General features: G+C 31.7%; 1 protein-coding gene across 1 annotated transcript in view; it reads right to left on the reverse strand.

The window, feature by feature from the left end:
* The window catches only part of LOC106464463 (BRCA1-associated protein-like), a 30740-nt gene that overhangs the window by 3046 nt on the left and 7677 nt on the right, over positions 1-20017 (reverse strand). The window contains exons 3-15 of the mRNA XM_013924609.2: positions 18172-18549; positions 16438-16516; positions 13420-13533; positions 13087-13152; positions 11207-11289; positions 10650-10725; positions 8790-8857; positions 8196-8340; positions 5374-5412; positions 4786-4875; positions 4402-4515; positions 3107-3157; positions 665-760 (exon numbers count right to left, since the gene is read on the reverse strand). Coding sequence (XP_013780063.1) covers positions 665-760; positions 3107-3157; positions 4402-4515; positions 4786-4875; positions 5374-5412; positions 8196-8340; positions 8790-8857; positions 10650-10725; positions 11207-11289; positions 13087-13152; positions 13420-13533; positions 16438-16516; positions 18172-18549 — 1399 coding nt within the window. The remainder of the gene's footprint in view (positions 1-664; positions 761-3106; positions 3158-4401; positions 4516-4785; positions 4876-5373; positions 5413-8195; positions 8341-8789; positions 8858-10649; positions 10726-11206; positions 11290-13086; positions 13153-13419; positions 13534-16437; positions 16517-18171; positions 18550-20017) is intronic.

Raw genomic sequence — 20017 nt, forward strand, 5'->3', positions numbered from 1 at the left:
ATATATATATATATATATATATATATATACATACAGATATATATATATATATATACAGAATCTCTGGGTAGTCAGTATATAAAGAGCCACAAATTACTGCTCAATCAAATATATTTACTCCAACTTGACATAAATATATCATACTCTGTACTATCCAACAGTATTCAGCCATTAATTCTACCTGTTTTCAAAGCTGAGCTTCATCAAATCTCATGCTGTGATATCACAAAAGGGTTGGAACAAGGGGCTGTAGTAATAAAACCATTAACAGAGAAGGAAAATCATGTAAAAAAACAAGAAATGAAGCATTTTCACAGGATGATAGCTTCTTGGTAAATAGAAACCTATATTTTTAGGACGGGCATAAAAATGAAGAAAAAATTACAGGCAACACTTCTTACAGCTGCACAGTAATAAAGTTAAGTCACATATCTTCACAAATTAGACTAAATAAATGGTACACAATATTGAAATATAAATTCGAAAATATTTTTGAATTAAAAATTGTTGTAGTTCTGTTAGAAGTAATATTTTTACTGAAATTTTATAATTTGATACATAGGTGTCCATAGGACACCTGAACAGCATTGTGATAGAGATATGTGGAGCTTAGATACAAATAAAAGATTTAAAAATGTATTACAAATAAATAAGCAGGCCACACCTTTTCTTTGTTCTCCTTTAACTCCATCAGATGATGTTCCGTGTCTTTCAACTTATCCTGCCACTGTTGTTGATACTGACGGAGACACTTGTTCATCTAAAAACAACAAACCATAAATTCCAGTACCATTGTTTCATACCATACTAAACAACATGCGGTAGATTTAATAGTACTATATTCTACTTTAAAGAAAATAAAAAAGCCTTCATTCAAACAGAAATCACATGTGGTAGAATGTTTAATAAAAGTAACAGAGACATCCTTTAAAAATACTTATGTTAGGATTGTATTTGTTTATGTGTTGATCCTTTTAAATGCTTGTTAAATCTTGTCTTCACATTTATGCTAGTTTTGCCAATATAAAAAGATCCACAATTAATTTGATAGATACATCCATTTGTATAATATTCAAACTTTTAAAATATTATTTATTACACTTTCTTGAGGTGAACAAAACAGAAAGAAATGTATACTTTTAATGTGCATATTTTTTGATTGATGTCATGTGCCAATTGATCCGCTATTTCCATTCTATGTTGAATAAGTTGTGAAGTCATGGAATATTTCAATTTAGGAAAGTTACTCTTCATTCTTTATTCTCTTCAATTGTGAATTTTATGTTAGGATGGGTGGAATTAAAGTACTTAAATAAGTAGTGTCCATCTTGGATATCAAAACTATATAATACATCAAAGTATTTCCACCAAAGGCCTGTGGTGAATAAGGCTTTTTTGTATTACTTTGTTCCTATAAGCATCATGAACAAATTTGCTAAAGTGGGTGATAGAGGGTTTTCCATACTCAGACCATTGTTTTAAATGTAAAATTGTCCTAAGAATTCAAAAACGTTGATTATTGAAAATTCAAACAAGATTTTTAACTTTGTAAGTTAATACATGATTTGATTTAGTTTCTATCACAATGTTAGTTGACTTCAGGATTTAGTATTTAAGGAAATATTTAAATTACATCAAAGCTACATATTTGGCTTTTAGGACTGGTTTTGTATATAGTTCTTTAAGAATCTTTCACTACTGTTTCAGATTTATTTTATTTTTATCAAATGTGACTTCTGTTTTAACACTTTATAAATACATTCTATTCTCTTTCACCAACTAAGGAAACATTGAGGTTTATGATTTCAGTTACTGAGAGAATCTAATGTTGTTTCAAAAATTTAGAAAAATACTTGAGTAACCTCAACAAATATATATTTAATAACCCTGATGCAGTGGCGTGCAGAGGTTCTATGATGCCCAGGGCCTTGTACCTAAGACCTTGGGGAAAGGCGGAAAGGGTTCTACTATTCGATTCGACTCGTTGCATTGGATGCCCTCCCGATATGGAAGCCCAGGGCCCCAGCACCTTTTGAACCTTTACAGTAGGGCTATATTGTTCAATTAAGATTGTCTCCCTGATGTTTTGTTTGTTGATGTTTGTTTTTTTTGTTTAAAATTATACTGTTTTTACTAGATAGATTGAGTTACAGTGGTGGTAAATATGGGAGGACTTTTTATTATGTTTGGTGAATGTATAATTCTGGACATTTATTACACATTATTTTATAAACTATGGTGGTATTGTGTGATTTTACATAATTTTTTATTAAGTAATGGTTTAACTTGAGGGCTGGGTTTTTGAATGAATTTGAAGTCGACAGGAATTTTATGTTTCATGACAAGATCTGTCCAAGTACATTTAAATCCTTTATTCTAGTGAAAATAACTTCTGATCAAAAACTAACTGTACAGACTAGAAACAGAATATTTTTAAAAGTAACATAATTTAATTAAAACAATCCTATTTAACAAACTGACTAGAAATAGTTAGTAAATCAATATACCTGAAAACTAAAATAACAAGGATTAAAACTAATTATTTCTAAAAAAGTTATTGTTGTAATCTATATTATAAATATTTCAACTTAGATGTTCATTTGTTGAGGAAGCATGACATTCTGTCAGGATAATGATGTAATGATTTAGAAAATGTGTAAGAAGTTGAAAACGAGAACAGCTTAAATACCAGAAAAGTGAGGCAGCAAGTTAATGACTGAATTCAGTGCCAGCTTGACAGTGAGGGTTATTGCATCCATGACTGATATTATTCAATCGAGTGTTTGTATTTATGAGTTAATCATAGTTTTCAGAAGTTCTGTTCAAATAATGCATTTGAAATTAGGCCTACAAACTTTTAAAATAGAATGATTTATTTATAACATGCAATTCATTATTAAAGTTCATTACTTCCAAAAAGAATATGAAAATATTTGTACATTATCATTCACTCTTAATACTTGCTTCTTCCATAGTTTTCAGTATACCTACAGCATACAGTAAATCAGTAAAACAATTTCCAAAATTCTATCTATAATACTCAGCATACTAGTTTTTACAATAACACATTATTTGTACCAAAGCTAAATTATATTTTCTAACTCACCTCCTTTTCTTCTTTCAGTTCAGAAGATAGTTTGTTAAGTTTACCTGTAAGCTAAAGAGAATTTTGTTGTAAGTTTTGTAAGACAGTATATCATATACATAATTTTGTTGTAAGTTTGTTATTGTTTGAAACAAAAGAACTCTGAACAATAACTCTATAAATTTTATCTTAATATGTGCACTATATCATTATTATACTTCAATAAAAGTCCTGGGTAATATACCACTCTAGCAACATGCTTAAGTTCTTTAACTTTTAATAATAGTTTTGGATGTTAATGCAATTCCAACAATAATTGTATATAATATACAACTTGAGTGCTAAATATACAATTTCAAGAAAACTATGAACTCAATATTTTTGGGAACTTTATAAACTCATAATATTAATTCTGAACACTGAGCAGTTTTGAACAATTATTTCAAATGATTTATCAATTTTTAAATTTTAAGATGCTTATATGTATTACAGCTAATAATAGTTACAAAATGTAAAAAGCAAAAGTGAGATAATCCAAATTAAACAAAGGACCTGTCAAAATGATTAGACAATCTACTATAAAACTGTCTTGCAAGTGTTCAAGGTAGAATAACGTGGTCTGTACCTGGTTCCTGTGAAACTGTCTACAAGTGTTCAAGGTAGAATAACCTGGTCTGTACCTGGTCACTGTGAAACTGTCTACAAGTGTTCAAGCTAGAATAACCTGGTCTGTACCTGGTCACTGTGAAACTGTCTACAAGTGTTCAAGCTAGAATAACCTGGTCTGTACCTGGTCACTGTGAAACTGTCTACAAGTGTTCAAGCTAGAATAACCTGGTCTGTACCTGGTCACTGTGAAACTGTCTACAAGTGTTCAAGGTAGAATAACCTGGTCTGTACCTGGTTCCTGTGAAACTGTCTACAAGTGTTCAAGGTAGAATAACCTGGTTCCTGTGAAACTGTCTACAAGTGTTCAAGGTAGAATAACGTGGTCTGTACCTGGTTCCTGTGAAACTGTCTATAAGCGTTCAAGGTAGAATAACGTGGTCTGTACCTAGTTCCTGTGAAACTGTCTACAAGCGTTCAAGGTAGAATAACCTGGTCTGTACCTGGTTCCTGTGAAACTGTCTACAAGCGTTCAAGGTAGAATAACTTGGTCTGTACCTGGTCACTGTGAAACTGCCTACTAGTTTTCAAAGTAGAATGAACTGGTTTTTACATGGTCACTATAAAATTGTTCATGAGCTATAAAATTAGACTGAATGAATGTTATCATATGACAAATATTACAAATAAAATAAGCTATTCTGTACAACCTGTGAAACTTTCCTTTCATGAGTTTGTTTCTCCTTGGAAACCCGAGCCAACTTCTCTTCCAATTCTTTTCTTTCCTCCACAGCTTGTTTGGTCTTTTCTTTCAGCTCCTCCAGCTATAAATATAAAATACATTCCATGAGTTAAGACTTTAGACAGGTCGTACCTTGTGCTAAAGACCTTGTATAACCAACAAGATTAAGCTTGATAGAGCTCTAGTGAGTTCAAAAGAAATACATATTGTAGTGAAAATTAGTTTGTAACAAAAATCAGACTTGGCACTTTAAATTATAAATGTTTTTTACAAATGCTTGGTCTGGTGCAATAAACCATAAACCAGATTAAAGCATCTGTTTGGTTCTTATATCAACCAGAAAAAGTAGTACCTGCCGAAACATCTCCTTCTCTACTCTTGCAATACGATCTTCAAAGAAATGTCTCTGGGCTTCCAGTTGACTGGTCAATAAGTAGGTGTACTGTAACAATAATGCAGCATTGTTATCATGTGTGAAATGAAAATGATATTATATTACTCAAACATAACATTTAGTATACTTTCTCAGACTGAGTACGTTGTCTAAACAACAACTTTTTAATGAATTTCCACCTTGACTCACAAGTTATACATAAACTATATTAAAAGAAGTTATTAATACAAAAATTTTTTTCTTATTAAATTTCCACTATCAAACTGTGTGTTTTATATTTGATCCATTGCATGATTTATTTCATAAAAAATTCCACACTGAATGGTGCAGCAAGGTTTAAAAACCTTTATACTGAATAAAACACATTGTTATCCTAAACATAGTGTTTTCATACAAATGACAGAGAAATCACAAATGGTGGTTGTGTAACTCAAACTAATCCAAATAACAGTTGATAGAATTACTAAAATATAAATCTAAGAAGTTAACAAATTATAGACAAATTCAAGGATCTTCACACTAAATATACCAGATGTCAAACCATACCTCAAGCTGTACAGAGTCTAATTTTTCTTCTTGTTCAAGCTGTTGAAATGAAAAACATAAATGTAAATTTAAACTACCAAGGAGGAAAACAGTTAGGATGACAAATAAATTAATCTTTTTAAACAGTTAGGTTGAGAAATGAATTAATCTGTTTAAATGGTTAGGTTGAGAAGTGAATTAATCTGTTTAAACGGCAATAATATGAGTGACAACCTATTTCTGAAAAATAAAGAATAAAATAAACATTGTTGAGGCTTTAATGTTAACTGAGCAATAAAAAATAATATTTTAGTTTAATAACTGTTCTTAGAATATTTTGAGTTTAATGGTAATAACCTGCCATTAGGGTATCTTGAGTTTAACAGTTATAACCTGCCATTAGGGTATCTTGAGTTTAACAGTAATAACCTGCCATCGGGGTATCTTGAGTTTAACAGTAATAACCTGCCATTAGGATATCTTGAGTTTAAAAGTAATAACCCACCATTAGGGTATCTTGAGCTTAACTTTAATACTAGTCCAAAATGTGTTTCACCAGCAAGTTTATAAACACAGAAGTGATATAATGAATCTGTCCCACACCTTTTCATTAATCACAAATTTTCAGAATGTAAATCTATTCAATTTTACATTGGTGTACTTGATTCTCCTTATCTCTCTCTACCGACTTAAACTCATCACAGCCTTATCCAACATCATCACCACATACATAAACGTCTACACATGTTCAACACCTCAAAATTTACTGGCTTTTTCTTCTTCAGCTTTCTTGATCGATGCCTGACGTTTGACGGCATCCTTCCTTTGCATACTCCAAGTACTATGTACCTTCATTCATCATCTTCTAACCCATTCAGCACATCAGCTAATTTCACAATTAAAACACAATTAAATCTTCATTTAAGCTTGTATAAATAAATCTCTTGTGGGGTGAAGAGAAATAAAAGTTTCTGAGCATCTCAGGTTGTCTCTTGGGCCCCAAACATTCTTTTGTAGCCCAGGAGACCTCAATCCTAAATAACTGATAATTGGATTGGAATGAATCTTTTCACAACTTTGATTGCAAGTCCAAGATGTGTTCCACCAGCAAGTTTATACATGAAACACTTAACATTTATGTTAAATATTGGAACTTGACAGGCTTGCCAATAAAGAAGATACATCATGGTACTGACTACTGAAAACTGATGGATAAATATGATCAAAGAGCTATAATTTTATTTACTTTGGCCATTTTCCTCCATAAAAGCTATCAGATGTATAAAAAAAAACATAACCCAAACAAAATGCACTGAAGCAAAAAGACTATCAACATACTTTTCATTCCCATCTCCATGACTTAGATAATATATCTTAAATATTTTGTAAAAACAGAAGACATAATTACACAAAACTGAGCATTAAATGAGGGTGAGTACATAAAAAAAGGATACAAAAAAGCCCCTGAATGTGCATATATAACATTGTTAGAGATATCGAACATACAATCATCATATGAACATCCCCTGAATGTGTATATATAACTTTGTTACAGATATCCAACATAAAAGCATCATCTTCATAGTTTGTAGAGACTGTTCAGCTGACTCAAAAAAAGAAAGAAATTACCATTTACTGATTGAAAATATCCAAGATCATAAGGGAAAAAGTGCACCGCTCAGAAAATTACAAGTATACATTATAAAAAAAAAGTCTTGACATTTGGTGAGATCCATCAAAACCGTGTTTGAAGATTTAGACAAATGCACAGAAGTTCCTTACCAATAATGTTAATAAAATGACTAATAAGATTTACTGACAGAAGTTCCTTACTAATAATGTTACTAACATGACTAATAAGAGTTACTGACAGAAGTTCCTTACTAATAATGTTACTAACATGACTAATAAGATTTACTGACAGAAGTTCCTTACTAATAATGTTACTAACATGACTAATATGATTTACTGACAGAAGTTCCTTACTAATAACAGTTATTAGTAAGGAACTTCTGTCAGTAAATCTGTTACTAACATGAGTAATAAGATTTACTGACAGAAGTTCCTTACTAATAATGTTACTAACATGACTAATAAGATTTACTGACAGAAGTTCCTTACAAATAATGTTACTAACATGAGTAATAAGATTTACTGACAGAAGTTCCTTACTAATAATGTTACTAACATGACTAAAGATTTACTGACAGAAGTTCCTTACTAATAATGTTACTAACATGACTAATAAGATTTACTGACAGAAGTTCCTTACTAATAATGTTACTAACATGACTAATAAGATTTACTGACAGATGTTCCTTACTAATAACGCTACTAATAATAATGACTAATAATCACAAGAAAAGTTCTGACTTTATCAATTCTTAAGCTATTAAATATCTAACAGTTTTACTTGTTTTCTTACAAATATAGAGAATTAAAATACTGATTTGGACAAAGCAAAAAAAAAGATTATCAAACATTTTGTCCTACCAAATAAAGTTTTTAAATAATTTTAGAACAATCTTCATTATTACGTTATAATCTAATTAAAATATTATGCTTCGTTGTTCATTGCAAAGCTACAAGACGGGCCATGTATATGAGGCCTAATTACATTGTATGGTATGTATGGTACCTGTGGACATTAGTAAGTATAAGATATACTGATTTTGATAGGTATGGGGGTCTACTAACATTATTGGATATAAAATATACTGAATGAGGGGTACAAAGTCTACTGATATTAAAAAGTATAAGGTCTACTAACTTTAAAAGGAACAACAAAATCCAATTTAAATTTAAAAAACATATGACTATTATGCTAAAGAAAAAATATTTACACTAAGCCTGTTGCTCTCTAGTTCAACTGGCTTGCCATCTCCTTTACTCTGCACCAATCGATGAACATAGTTATCTCCAGTATAGTCCCAAACCCGATTGTTACCGAGCTGCATAGCATAGGTGTGCTCAGTTTCAACATAATGTCTGAAAAACATCATTTTTACCAAATGTCAGCTATAAAACTACACATACAGTAATTTACTTCTGTTAAAAATATTATAAGTATCGTATAAAAAGGATAAAGTCTCTACAATAACAATAACATTATTTACCAGTAACTGTATTTTGCTGACTTCAGTAAAAGCTTCCTTTAAATTTAGGGTTTTTTTTTACACCAGGGATAATTTTAATAAACACACTGATCTGAAATGCTGATAAACCATATAACATATCCCATTCACATTATCTCCATAAACATAGCTAAATTAATTTTTTAAATCGAATAATACTAGATATTGTCAAGATTCAAAATAAGCAATAAATTCACTTGTTTTCAGGTGATATTCAACTTAATGCTAGAAATCACCTTTATTTCTTACTGGAAATTAAACCAAATCATCAAATGTTAGAACACAATCCACTACATAACTTACTTAAAAGCATGTCCATCAACATAACGTCCACAACCCACATGACCACATATCAAACAGATCCACAGGCTCTACAATATGAACAAACCAATTTTTATATGAACATACAGTTAATACTTTGTTACTCAAAAACACAATGAACATGATGAAAATAAAATCTAGACTATTGTATAATGTATAATTAAACAAGAGATGGTAGTGATCAGAATGAAATATGGACCACTGTATGATGGACTACAATAATAAAACAAGGACAGGTGCGTAAATCTTACAGGTTTAATCTACAACCAGAGCCATCACACAGAATAACACTACTCTACAATGCAACTACTCCTGTAGAAGACTTTTGTACAATACACAGAGTTCAATACAGCTACAGGAAAAACCATCCTTTTGGAAATATTTGAGAACACAGCTGTTCATTGTAGCTGAAAGAAGTTTGGTCCTAAAAAGTGGCACATGAGTTGTGTTCACAAGTTTCTCTCAAAGCACACTGCCAAATAGAAGACATGTCCAAACATGTACGAGTGATATCTGGTCCGTGTCATTGGATGAAGCATATGTACGAATGATATCTTGTCTCTGTCATAGGATAAAGCATACATACAAGTGATATCTGGTCTGTGTCATAGGATGAAACATATGTACAAGTAATATCTGGTCCGTGTCAGTGGATGAAGCATATGTACGAGTGATATCTTGTCTGTGTCATTGGATGAAGCATATGTACAAGTGATATCTGGTCTGTGTCATAGGATGAAACATATGTATAAGTAATATCTGGTCTGTGTCATTGGATGAATCATATGTAAGAGTGATATCTTGTCTGTGTCATTGGATGAAGCATATGAACGAGTGATATCTTGTCTGTGTCATAGAATGAAGCATACGTACAAATGATATCTGGTCCGTGTCACTGGATGAAACATACGTACGAGTGATATCTGGTCTATGTCATAGGATGAAGCATACGTACAAGTGATGTCTGGTCTGTGTCATTGGATGAAACATACGTATGAGTGATATCTGGTCTGTGTCATTGGATGAAACATACGTACGAGTAATATCTGGTCTGTGTCATTGGATGAAACATACGTACGAGTGATATCTGGTCTGTGTCATTGCATGAAACATATGTATACTTAAGTATCTGCAAATGTCTAGGCCATTTACTACCATTGTGTTCTTAATACATTAAAAAAACAGTACAAAGCACATCATAAATGTTTTTAGAAAGAATTATTGGTGGTTATAGGCCACAGCTTTAATGTTAAGTTAAATATCAAGAATTGAGAAAAATGCTATGGTAAATTCTACATATTATTAAGCTAACACAGTGACACCATGAGAAAATAACATTCCTCATCAGACTGGATACTAACAAGGTAAAGCATCCAACCACACATCAACATACCAATCCCTCACCAACATGCAAGTACAAATGAGAATTTCTGCTCTAGTTAAATCATCATCTTAAGGTTAGGTTGTATATCATTACCTCTAATTTGTTTTCTCTCCTTTTTAAACTAAGAATATTTAAAGATCATCTTTTCAATAATATTACAAAATAAAACACTACAATATTAACAATCTCAAAGTTTACTTCACCATTTCTTATATTAAAACTTTTTAGTGAAACTTTGAATGTATTCATAAAAATAAATTAGAAAAGCAAACCCTGAACACATTCAACACTTAGACTACATCAGATGACAACTTAAACAGTAATAGAGTTTTAAGGATTTTTTGCTTCAAATCTATATTTTCTCTGTACAAAAACATTTATTTTTTTACATTTCAATATTTTTAATAAAAGCTAACCAACTTATTCATTCAACCAAAACAGTTATCATAGTTTCCTACTTCTTGAGATCCACAACCAAAACAATGGTTGTCTGGGACAGGTTCAGGTGTTTGACAATAACGGCACACAGGACAGCTACATTAAAAAAGAACAAACTGTAATCTCCAAAAAATGAAGATCTGGACAGCGAATAAACAAACTTACGTTCACTGAATGCATAACAATATCTAAATACTCATAAGTTATATTTCTTTGAATTTTCTCACAGAAATACTTAATATATTGGTAACCCTAACACAGTGAGCTATACAAAGTGACAATATGTGGCTACATGTACATTACATACTGCTTATTAAACAATATGATGATAAATGTCCAATTGTCAACTTGTGACACCCAATAACTTGTGAAACAATTTATGAAACAATACAACAGAACCAAATATGGCAACTCAGGAAACACTACAAAATATGTTGACTTATCAAACAACATAAATGATTTCCATTAAAAAAATTTTATGTTAATTTTTTTCCCCCTTTTGAAAATTACGTAATGCACTATGCTATACTATGCATATTAATATCACTGGTCACTTCACTGTATATTTAAGGCTTACCTTGTATCTCCCCACTTAGACAGACAAGTCCCATGGAAGGAATGGTTACATAGGATTGTTAAGATGCCTTCTACAGATTCATCCTACGAGTTTAGAGATATTTCATTAAAAAAAACGACAACAAAAATTACACCATACAAACTAACGATAAAACAAATCATCTGTACCTCAAAATCTATTATACATTTACTTTTTAACAGTTTGTTCTGTTACCGTCAATGTTGTAATTAGAGACACAGCTTCGTTTTCAAGGCTACTAATAACTTACTACTTATGTTGTATCCCAGAATTCACGTCTATTTGTGAAGTAAAACAAGTAGTTGAGAAGGATATCCATTTTATTCAAAAACACACGAATGAAAACATGATTATACAATAATGTTATAGTGGAAGTGGTAACACTAATGCACTAAGCTCCAAACCCCATCCACAAATGTAACTTTATGGTAACACTAATGTAATAAGCTCTAAACCCCAGCCACATATGTAACATAATGGTAACAGTAACATAATAAGCTCCAAACCCCATCCACAAACGTAACTTTATGGTAACACTAATGTAATAAGCTCTAAACCCCAGCCACATATGTAACTTAATGGTTACAGTAACATAATAAGCTCTAAACCCCAGCCACATATGTAACTTAATGGTAACAATAACGTAATAAGCTCTAGGCCTCAGGCACACACGGAACTTACGTAATACCCACAAATTCACTAAACAAGAACAGGTCTTCTGACTAGTTATTTTTAAAAGTTTTCAAAACAAAGTTGGAATACTTAAACATACAGGATATTTTTCATCAATATATTGTCATATAATAATGTTTGGAGACGGCTTGAATGGGTAATGAACAAAAACTTTAATATAAGTTTAACATAACAGCAAATGTACAACATTTCAACAAGAGTCTGCCATCATCAGGTACAAGTTATACATTACTTTAAACTTATATTAATGTTTTTCTTTATTACCCATCCAAGCCATCTCCAAGCATTATTAGCCTCAAAGTGGTTTCCTTGTCATCAAATATGTTGTCATATTTCATATTTTCAACACAAGAAATAGTCAGTTGGACAAATACCTACTTGTAGTTTGGTAGATGTACATACATCTATTTAATGTCATGCATTGTATTACTACTCATCATAAACATAAATTTTGTTGTTACTCACCCTACATGGCCATTTTATGATAATCACAGTAAACCAACACTACCTAATGTTCACCAAGGTTCCACATTGTTTTCTACACCACCACAACTAATATATGCTTATATTTCCTTTTTATGTGGTAGACAAGGCCATGATAGCTGAAAAATAGCTTACAATGTATGTAAAAGCAATGCCTGACATACAAGAATAAAAACGTGTATATCCACCAAACTACATACAGGTATTGTATGAATAAATACAACACACAAATGTATATATATATATATATATAACCTGATAGAACTAGAATTTTGTTTAATGCAGAACTATTCAATTTTACAAAATAAAGATCCAACATCTCAAAATAAACTTTATCCAGGTTAGTTGGAGAAAGTTAAGATTTTAAAGGTTCCCTAGAGAACCAGAAATAAACCTGAACCTTTTCTGAACGTAGACCTTCTATCTTTCAAAAGCTCTCGGGTTATTAGGTTTCTTACATCTATTTTTTCATCCTGTATGAGTTTTTATTATCATGAGAATAATAAACGGTAGCTATTTATGTCAAACCTGCAAACAGCTCAGCCATTTACAGAAACTATTTGATTTTTTAATGCCTCTTTTGTTTTTCTATATTAAACATTAGGCATGATCAAAAAAGTCAAAAGTTTTATATTAATCTTGCTTAACATTTTCACAAGTGTAATGAAACTTCAAATGAAACTCACCATTCTTTCTAAACACACAGGGCAAGTAGGAAGTTCTGTGAGGCCTGATAGTGGCATACAAATTTCCTGAGAAAAAAAATCAACAATGAATAAATAAAAAATAACTTACAAACACTTAATATGATCTTTTTGTACAACAGTAGGCTCTTCAATGAATGCTATTACAGTATAAACATATGTTTTTTTTCTTGCTAATACAACCCCCACTGGTAGATAAAGAAACAATGTACACATGATTAAATTGTAGGCTTAACAAATAACTTACTAAAAACCTTATATGACCATACCAAAAACTTCTTGAAAATAATACACTATGTTTAATCTGATGCCAACCTCAGATTCTTTCACTGTTTCTACCTTGGCTACATAGACCAGATGGCAGAGTTCTGGCTCGATGGTATTGAATCTAACACCATTATAGCTCTTGTAAAACTCATCAGCCATTTTCTGAAAATAAAATAAAATAGTTTAATTGCAACTGTACACATGAGCATCCAACATGTAAATAAAATAAATTAACTGCAGTGGTAAATACGAGCAGCCAACATGTAAATAAAATAAATTAACTGCAGTGGTAAATACGAGCATCCAACATGTAAATAAAATAAATTAACAGCAGTGGTAAATACGAGCAGCCAACATGTAAATGAAATTTAATATAAACTAGCCACGATCCACAAAACATGTGCAGCAGTTATCATGCTCTTTGCTTGCATTTTCCTTATTCTATCATTTTCACACACGCCATTTAAACTATGCAGGCATTATGTGTTTCGTCGGTAAATCCTGGTCTATTTGAAAGAATTTTATGCAGTCAAGTAAATAATAAAGTAATGGTACTTATTATAGTGTACAGAGTACGAAATAGTTATTAGCATTCAATGTATGACACAGTTTTACAAGTTAAAACAAAGAAACTGAAAAAAACCATGAATAAAACCCGTAGTAAAGAAAAAAGTAGCTAAGAGGTGTTTAAAGTAGTCTATGAGATGAATCAAAGCTAAATTATTACAAAGTAAAGTAAATGTAAAGTTGTAATGAAGCAAACTTAGCTGAATATACAGAAACATCTGAATGCGTGTTCACAAAGTTATAAGCATTTGGTTTTGAAAGAATTGCGCATGTATATTTTAAACATAAATACGTAGAGAAATCCCATACCAACTGTATTTAGTGTAATGTTCATTTGTTTAGGAAATTACAAGTGGATTAAGTGTTGCTCGTGTGAAATACTTTACAAATAAAAAGATAAAGTTTAAATCAAAGCAAGTCTTCACATGATGATGACAACATTGTGTCATTGTATAGCATACTCATTGGATTAAAAAGTTTAACTAGGCAAAAACCATTTAACACGATTCTGACTTGAAAAGCTAATATGCAATCGACTCCTTCGACAAAGGCCTTTCTAAGGATATGAGATTTGTAGGGTTTGACCAAAAAATTTGCACAATAAGTTCCAGACAGGCAAATGCAAGCATATTATTTATATAGATGCCTAACAGTGAAACAGTTGTTTTTACAAATTACCTAATGTTTTTCACATTGACATTACACAGAAGTAAGCTTAAAAAAACATTTTACCTATACTTACTTGCTAAATTTCCTACATTTCACTATAATAAAACATTTCTGTTGGTTCTAACAATATAAACAAGGAGAAATTCACATTTAACAATCTTATCTTCTCCAAGTTCTTAAATGTTAATGAGAAAATGAAAATATAGCATAAACTTATTGTTTTAAGCTAGAATTCCCAATGGACATCATTTACAAAAATTGACATTTAGCCTTTTGAATGAAATTTCCATTCTGCCAAATCACTTGTAAAATATGCTCGACTTTCTTGGATCATTTTCTCAATTATTTAGTACTTAAAGTATCCATTTTATATGCAAAACGTAGGACATTCAATATAACATAACATATGACATATTGTTTAGGGACAACAAGGGACCTATTGGTCCATCAAGGCTGTCCCAACCTCTAAACTAAGTTAAACCTATTAAAAAACTAAAACCCAGCCTTTATCATTCACATAGTTATCAAGCTTTCTCTTAAACTGATTTAAATTTACTGCCTTCACAACATCCAAAGGCAACCTATTCCAAAGACCAACCATCCTGTTAGAAAAATAAAACTGTTTTAGCTGAAGATGGCTTGTACCCTACCAAAATTTATATTTGTGTCCCATAGTTCTACCATTAAATATGAAAAAAGATGATGCATAAACACTACCAATTCCCTTAATAATCTTAAACACATCAATTAGATACTCTCTAACTCCTTTTTTTCACAAGAAAACAATTTCAGAGACCTTAACCTCTTCTCATATGACAACCCCTCCATCCCAGGCACCATTCTAGAAGCCCTCCTCTGAACCCTTTCCAACAATTCAATGTTCTTCCTTAGGTAAGGAATCCAAGACTGAACACAATACTCTAAATGTGGCCTAACTAGTGACCTATACAATGAAATTATAACCTCTTTAGACTTGTATTCAATATTTCTGTAGAAACAACCTAAAATCCTATTTGCCCTACCACTAGCAACAGCATGTTGCTTGGATGGCTTAAGAGACTGATCAACCATTATACCAAGATCCCTTTCTTTCATAATATTGTCAAGGTTATTCCCTTCCAAATTATACTTATAATTCAAATTATGATAACCCAGATGCATTATCTTGCATTTATAATAATTAAAACCCATCTGCCAATTTTTGCCCAACTCACTAAATGATCTAAATCCTTTTGTAAAGCAGCAGCATCCACACAGCTAACAATGCCAAGATCTTAATATCATTAGCAAATTTATTGACCATTCCTTTGTTTATGTCCTTGACATACATAAAAAAGCAAACGTCCTAAGATTAGCCCTGAGGTATGCTACTTGTGACATTAAACCAGTTTATAACAACTCTCTGCTTTCATCAATTCAACCACTCTTCTATCCAACTAGCTAACTTATCTCCCACACCTAAGACTAGTTTAAATATTTAAAAAATAACTGATGTACAAAAATTATAAATGTTCCTGTATATTAGTATCATAATTATTCACTACTCAGTTTACTGATACAAATAGCAATACTCATTACACACATACATTTTTACAATTCTTAAAAGTATTAAGCACCAATTTTATTTGAATCACAACACAACTGACTTTATTACTTCTGCTTCGATCTTCTAAAGCATGGGTTCACAAACTTTTTTTGCTGCCCCCTGCCCAAAAATTTCTTGTGACCCTTTTTTTGGGGGTTAGAACCCTTAGTTTGAGAAACAAAAAGTTAAACACACAGTTAAAATCTTATAATTGTCAAACTAATATAACAAAATCAATCACTTACCTGGGTTCTGAACTTCAATAAAACCATATATAGATTAGGTTTAGCATCACGAATAATTCTTATGTGTTCTATATCAGAGCTAAAGGGAAATAATATACAGAATATTCTAATCAAAGAGCTTATAGTTATATAGTTTAATAAAAAATATAATTTTTCAGATGCAGCAATTACTTCATAAAAGAGAACACCAAAAAAAAAAGGGAATAAAATACAAGTGTCAAATACAGTAACATATTCCATTAAATACAAGTGTCAGTTATTGATAACAGAATGTTCCATTAAAATACAAGTGCCAGCTACTGGTAAGAGAATGTTACATTAAATTTGTTTGTTTACTTTTTTTGCTATTGCATTTTCACTTTAAGCTACCTATCTTGTTTCTGTAATTTTTTTAATATCCCTATTCCTCCTTTTTAAATTAACAATTTTTAATAAGTTTGTTTCTTAAATTGTTGTTTTTGTTATGTCCATCACAGACATAAATCTGTATAATAGCAATACTGTCCTATTTGAAACAGTTTAGTTTAATGAACTACATATTTGGTGTATGATGCTCTCTCAGGAAATAACTTGGATTGGCTTCATGCAGATTGGATGGGTATTGCTCCTGATATCATTGATAGAGGTACTGCATGTATGATCACTATGATGCACGGTGATCAACATACCACATGTTATGTATATTTTCTATATAAAATATTTACCTACAAATTTCTGCCTCACTTTTGCCTAGAATCACCATCTCCTGCTTGCACGATTCTTGCCACTCCTTATAGTCAGCTTCAAGGATGCCTACTCTAACTGCAGTATCTATACAATTTTCAATCATGCAGTGTTAGCTATAATTTGACTCTTGCCATCAGCCATCGCTATGATTGCCAATACGATGCTCGAAACTGAGCTTGGTGCTATCTTTTAAACTATGACTTAAAGATTTATGTTGTGGGAGACAGCCTAGATGTTTGTAAAATGTTTTAGGTGTTTGTGTAAAATGGCTGAAATCGATTATGCAGTGTTAAAAATGTTTTTTATCCTGTCAGCAACATTGTGTCCAAAAGAGCAGAAATCTTATACACAAACAAATGATATGCAACATCAATACAGTTGCAACAATAAGTTAATATCTGCTCTGGTACATGTGTCATGCCTGCCATATAAATGCTAAATTACATCTACAGTCTGTATGCAGCTATATATGTATGCATGTAGCAGATTATGAGGCTCGATATAAATCACAGACTACATTAAAAATTTACCAAGATTATTGATTTTCTAACGATATGTCGTTGCTCTATGAAACGGGATTTACCAAGATTATTGATTTTCTAACGATATGTCGTTGCTCTATGAAACGGGATTTACAAATATTATTGATTTTCTAACGATATGTCGTTGCTCTATGAAACGGGATTTACAAAGATTGTTGATTTTCTAACGATATGTCGTTGCTCTATGAAACGGGATTTACAAATATTATTGATTTTCTAACGATATGTCCTTGCTCTATGAAACGGGATTTACAAAGATTGTTGATTTTCTAATTGTGTATTTGTCGCTAAAAAAGATAGCTGTCGAAAAGTTTTCTTTTAAACACTATTTCTGAAACCTTTAAAATCTTGGTTACTAATCTAATGATGAAAAAAAATAACGTTCTTATATTTTGAAACCAGAAGCAGCAACAGGTGATCGCGCTGAAATGAGCCTTGCATAATGTAAAAATAAAATCGAACAGACAAATCAGCCGTATTACCGTTTCCAGTAGTTAAGGAGAGGTCTACTGGACTATCTTCGTGAAGATTAGACGAAACTGTGATCTCTTCCGGGGTTTTCTCGAAAGAATGTAGTCGCCGGTACTTCAATGGGAGGCTAGCAATGGGCATAGAAGAAATAAAACTGCTTAGCTGTAAAGGTTCGTTTCTCCTCTGTAAGTCAGCTTTCTCACAATGCTCTTCTCCCATCGTATTGACGGAGGAAGAACGAGAGTCTCGTGCTAGAGTTTCGTCACGTGAAGACTGACGAGGAGTTACTAAAGCCTTGATTGGCTGTTGATCTATCGGTTCGACTCCACTGGGGGCCTTATTTAGGTCATCCTCTTCTGACGGTCCTGCCTGACTAATAGAAATAATAACTGCATGACACGAGTGGGTTTATACAAACTTATCATCGTTAAGACTAATTAGTGCCTGTTTACTTTTAGATGCAAGAAACCTGAAACTTTCACAATAAGAAGACGGTTACATATCGGTTTGATGCACGACACCTATTGTTAAAAGTATAAAACCGAACTTTGTTCAACCAGAATCCCCCCCCCCCCGGTGGGACAGCAGTATGTTTACGAACTTACAATGCTGATATCCGAGGGTTTTCACGCCTGTTTCACGGTGTTGTTTTAACCTTTCCTTAACACCTCTTTAACGATGTGATGACAAAGTTTCAACTATATTTATTACTCTTAAATCTCAAAGTCGTGAAATTTTGTTTGTACAAGAATAACGTGCGAGAATTGAAGTCTGTATTTAGTTCGAACACAACGGTAATACCCACTTAAACTTGTTTGAAATTTACTCATAAAATTAGAAGAAATTGAGCCGTAAATTTAATTATCAACTGTACCTTGAACCCAAATTTTCGACGCAACTGCTCATTGGTTATACTGCGGCTGTATAACTGACACCCAATCGTTTTAATGTAGTCTGTGATTTATATTGAGTCTCATAATCTACTACATGCATACATATATAGCTGCATACAGACTGTAGATGTAATTTAGCATTTATATGGCAAATAACAGCGGCTGTATAACTGACACCCAATCGCCCGTTTCATAGAGCAACGACATATCGTTAGAAAATCAATAATCTTTGTAAATCCAGTTTCATAGAGCAACGACATATCGTTAGAAAATCAATAATCTTGGTAAATCCCGTTTCATAGAGCGACCCAGAACCCTAACATTTTTGGGTGTTATAACTGTAGACATTTTACTTTAAAATATATATAACTTTTGCGATCTCTTGAGAAATGGTATGATTTTAATTGTTTTATTTGAATTGATATTTATGAAATTTACAAGTAATTGTTTGTTTTGGATGAACGCTAAACACCTTGGTTCTTATACAATCCTCCATCATTATTATGTATGTGTGTGTGTGTTGTCGTATCTCATTACTAATGTAACAATTTTATAGATATTGTCGTTGCTCTATGAAACTGGATTTACAAAGATTATTGATTTTCTAACGATATGTCGTTGCTCTATGAAACGGGATTTACCAAGATTATTGATTTTCTAACGATATGTCGTTGCTCTATGAAACGGGATTTACCAAGATTATTGATTTTCTAATGATATGTCCTCACAGAAATATTAAGATATAACGCCCAAAAATAATATTAAAATATAACACCCAAAAATATTAGGGTTCCGGCTCACAGAAATAATATTAAAATATAACACCCAAAGATGTTAGGGTTCCGGCTCACAGAAATAATATTAAAATATAACACCCAAAGATGTTAGGGTTCAGGCTCACAGAAATAATATTAAAATATAACACCCAAAAATGTTAGGGTTCCGGTT

Source organism: Limulus polyphemus, unplaced genomic scaffold (genome assembly GCF_000517525.1).
Source record: "Limulus polyphemus unplaced genomic scaffold, Limulus_polyphemus-2.1.2 Scaffold1661, whole genome shotgun sequence".
In the NCBI taxonomy this organism is placed as follows: domain Eukaryota; kingdom Metazoa; phylum Arthropoda; class Merostomata; order Xiphosura; family Limulidae; genus Limulus; species Limulus polyphemus.